Below are 3,523 nucleotides of genomic sequence, written 5' to 3' on the forward strand. Positions count from 1 at the left end.
CTTTGTTTTTAACTTAAAAAATAAAAAACAATTATTCTTAGCTGTCTGCCTCTTGATTTGATCAAACCAGGAGTACTTTAAGCCTGACACAAAGGAGGAAACTTTTGAAAATAATCAAACCATTAACTGTGCATCATACTATTTTTTTTGTAAGCCTGACACCAAAAAAAAAACTTTTTTAAAATGATATAATAAATATTTTCACAGTGCTAAGTGTTTTACTAAATTCAGTGATATTTTGTGAGCAGCCTACAATTTCAGGATAAGTAAACTTGTAAGTTCCACTTGCATAACACAGCAAAATAAATGACTTAAATGTCTTTTGTGCCCAAGTCCATGCTATTTATTAATTCTTTTAACTATACATTACTACATTATTGTACTCCACGCCAATGTCGTTCGTCAGCCTTGAGTAGTTTTCCATTTCTGTTGTGTGTCGCATTTTCAGACAGCTGTGCCCATCAGGACCGCACTTGAAAATGAAGCCTATTTAGTCTGCATACCGGCATTTTCAAGTATATTAAATGTTGGTTTTTGCAGTGTTGATATCCAGCATTGCATATCGAAACACAGCTAGAATATAGCCTGTTATAATGATAATAACAGCCACCTCCAAGCCTACAGAGGATCACTAAAAATAGTTTAAGCAAACTGAGACTAAAATATGCTTCTTTGGCCTCTGCATTTAAAAGAGGGCTGCCATGATTTGTGCAAACACAAGAGGTCGCTTGTGAGAAAATATTTAACACAAGCAAAGTTGTTTTAAGCATTTGGCTGTCCAGTGCATTTAGGCTGTTTTGAACGCTGTCATTCTTACTCTGGTATAGAAAAAACTAAGATAGTTTGACAAGGAAGGTGTCCGTCCACTAAGAGGAGTCTAATGTGGTTTGTGTGTCGACAACACAAAATGGTTCAACCACACGACTGTTTGACAGTGATCGTGTGGCACTTTTAACACCAAAGCTAAACTAAAACAATGGATGTGATTGTTCTGTTGCACATAAATATACAAGATAATATGCTAACCATGGTAACACATAAGCGTGACAAAATGAGGGTGGGTGTTTGCCTCAGTTCACAGAAAATGAAAGTGGCATAAAAGAGAGGTCTGCTGTACTTGTTTCCTACTTCATATATGCAGCCACTCCCTTAGGGAAAGTGACTTAAGAGGTAACCATACCATTTATGTGAGAGCAGCCATTTCCCCTCGTCATACTGTGATACGAGACAGCCTGTTTATCACTGTATCGCCACAGTTGCAGTCCCAACCGATAATGCTCATGTCCAGCTATTTCTTTTTGAGCTCTTTTTGATGACCAGACCCGATGAATGAAGCATGACGCACAGTAGAGAACAACTTGCTCTTAGTGAGTGAAATATGTTAGTTTTGTTTTGGTTTTAGCTCAGTCAGTCCGTCCAACTCTTTTGGGCCTTAAAACAACTATATGACACCATGAACCCATGAACCATAAAACAATGACATTTTGTACACACATTAATGGTTCTTGAGGATTCATTCCAATAGCTTGTGATCAACGGACTTCTCTAGTTATATTATTCTAGTGTAACTATCAGGTTGACATTTTTGTCTTTTATTGGCTGTCTTAACAACTAGTGGATCAGCTGTCATGAAATGTGGTATAGATATCCAAAGTGCCCAGAGGATGAATCCTAATTACTTTGGTGATCCCCTTAACTTTTTATTTGGTGCCACCAGCAGGTCAAATTTTCAATCTGTCCAATACTTTGTCTTTTCAGATACCTTCAAAACTTGCCATCAGCCTCAGCTGTACTTTGTGTTTAGTACTAATTAGCAAATGTTCGCCTGCTAACATGCTACACTAAGATGGTGACCATGGTAAACATTAAACCTGCTAAATCGGCATGTTACTATTGTTATTGTAAGCATGTTAGCATGCTGATGTTAGCAATTATTCTTAGTACAGAATAACACAACCACTTGCATGGCTGCAGGCTCTTAGTCTTGTTTACTTGCAAATTTGTGGAACGCTGATGATGCAGGATGAAAAGTCACTAAAAGGGTTGTATTGTAAGTCACTGCCTTTAGTTAAAGACAATGGTCTTGAACAAAAAGCACTACTATAAAATTTTCTTTCTTGAACTGACCGAAGGAAACTGAGCAGCAGGTCTGGACATATGACTTATCACAAGCATAAGCAAATGGATAGTAATGAGATTTAAGAAGGTGTGTAAAACCATGACTCCTTCATTATGTAACAGGTTATAGAGGCGAACTGCCCAGTAATGTTATAAAAAATAATTATGCTTCAGTTTGGCGATGCCCTTTTCTATTCGAACAAAACCACATAAGGCATAAAGTTGCATAAGAACACTGTGACAGGAAATGTACTTTTGAAACCTCTCTGCTGTGATAACCGAGTGGTTGCATCAGTCAGTGTGACCTATCAAGACCATCTTATAATAGGATCGTCTTTACGCTTTGAAAAACCAACAACAAGAGACAACATCGTCATGATTCTTTTATGGATTAAACTGCTTCTTCTCTGTCAAGGATGTAAGCGCTTTCTAGTGTGTATATATATACATTCAGTTGTTATGTAGTGTGTGTATTAATTTATGTAATACATTCTTTTTTCTCTTTATTATTATGTAATACCGCTTTTATATTCTCCATTTTCTTTTAAATCAGATGCCGGAATCTCAGTAACAACAGTTCAGCTTGGTGAACCTGTGACCTTCACATGTTTTTGCCCTGAAACAGAGTTTAGCAATACACAAGTCAAGTGGTACAAACAGAGGATTGGTGATAGCCTTACATTAATTAGTACGCTGGTGAAAAGTACTTCATATCCTACCTTTGAAAAAGGGTTTCCTCCCTCAAGATTTCATGTAAACCATACCATAACCACAAGTATTCTGACCATTCTGAGGACAATCCAAGACGATGAGGCAGTGTATCACTGTGCAGTATCTACCTGGAGAATGGATCAGTGGAATGGCACATATTTGTCTTTCAAAGGTAAGACATGTCTCTGTGTGGAATCGCAAATATCAGATTTTTCTGTCGTAAAGATTCGTTCATTTACAATTTCAACCTCCATTATGATCATTTGACATTTCCATTTTGATGTTCCTAATCTGCTTAATACGTTGCGTTACAGATGACCATTCACTGTTTCCACTCTTTGTATTTCATAGAAAACACTCAGAGGATGTCAGACTACACTGTTGTTCAGTGGCCGACAGTATCTGATCCGGTTCATCCAGGAGACTCGGTAACTCTCCAGTGTTCAGTCCTCCCTGACTCTAGGGAGAAGTCCTGTCTAGGGGATCACAGTGTGCTCTGGTTTGGAGTCAGATCAGATAAATCTCATCGAAACATAATTTATGCTGACGGAAATAGACCTTATGAATGTGACAAGAAACCTGATGCACATTCTCCCCCAAAGAGCTGCATTTATCACTTCTCTAAGAACGTCAGCTCAACTGATGCTGGGACTTACTACTGCGCTGTGGCCACATGTGGAAAAATATTATTTGG

At 37.9% G+C, this 3,523-nt stretch overlaps 1 protein-coding gene across 1 annotated transcript in view; it reads left to right on the top strand.

Moving 5' to 3' along the window:
* Window positions 1-2,395: 2,395 nt before the first annotated feature.
* Window positions 2,396-3,523, top strand: part of LOC120784978 — a 2,918-nt gene continuing 1,790 nt past the window's right edge. The window contains exons 1-3 of the mRNA XM_040119174.1: window positions 2,396-2,536; window positions 2,672-3,001; window positions 3,181-3,523. The exon at window positions 3,181-3,523 is cut by the window's right edge and continues 26 nt beyond it. Coding sequence (XP_039975108.1) covers window positions 2,494-2,536; window positions 2,672-3,001; window positions 3,181-3,523 — 716 coding nt within the window. The 5' untranslated portion in view covers window positions 2,396-2,493. The remainder of the gene's footprint in view (window positions 2,537-2,671; window positions 3,002-3,180) is intronic.

Source organism: Xiphias gladius, chromosome 23 (assembly GCF_016859285.1).
Source record: "Xiphias gladius isolate SHS-SW01 ecotype Sanya breed wild chromosome 23, ASM1685928v1, whole genome shotgun sequence".
Lineage (NCBI taxonomy): Eukaryota > Metazoa > Chordata > Actinopteri > Istiophoriformes > Xiphiidae > Xiphias > Xiphias gladius.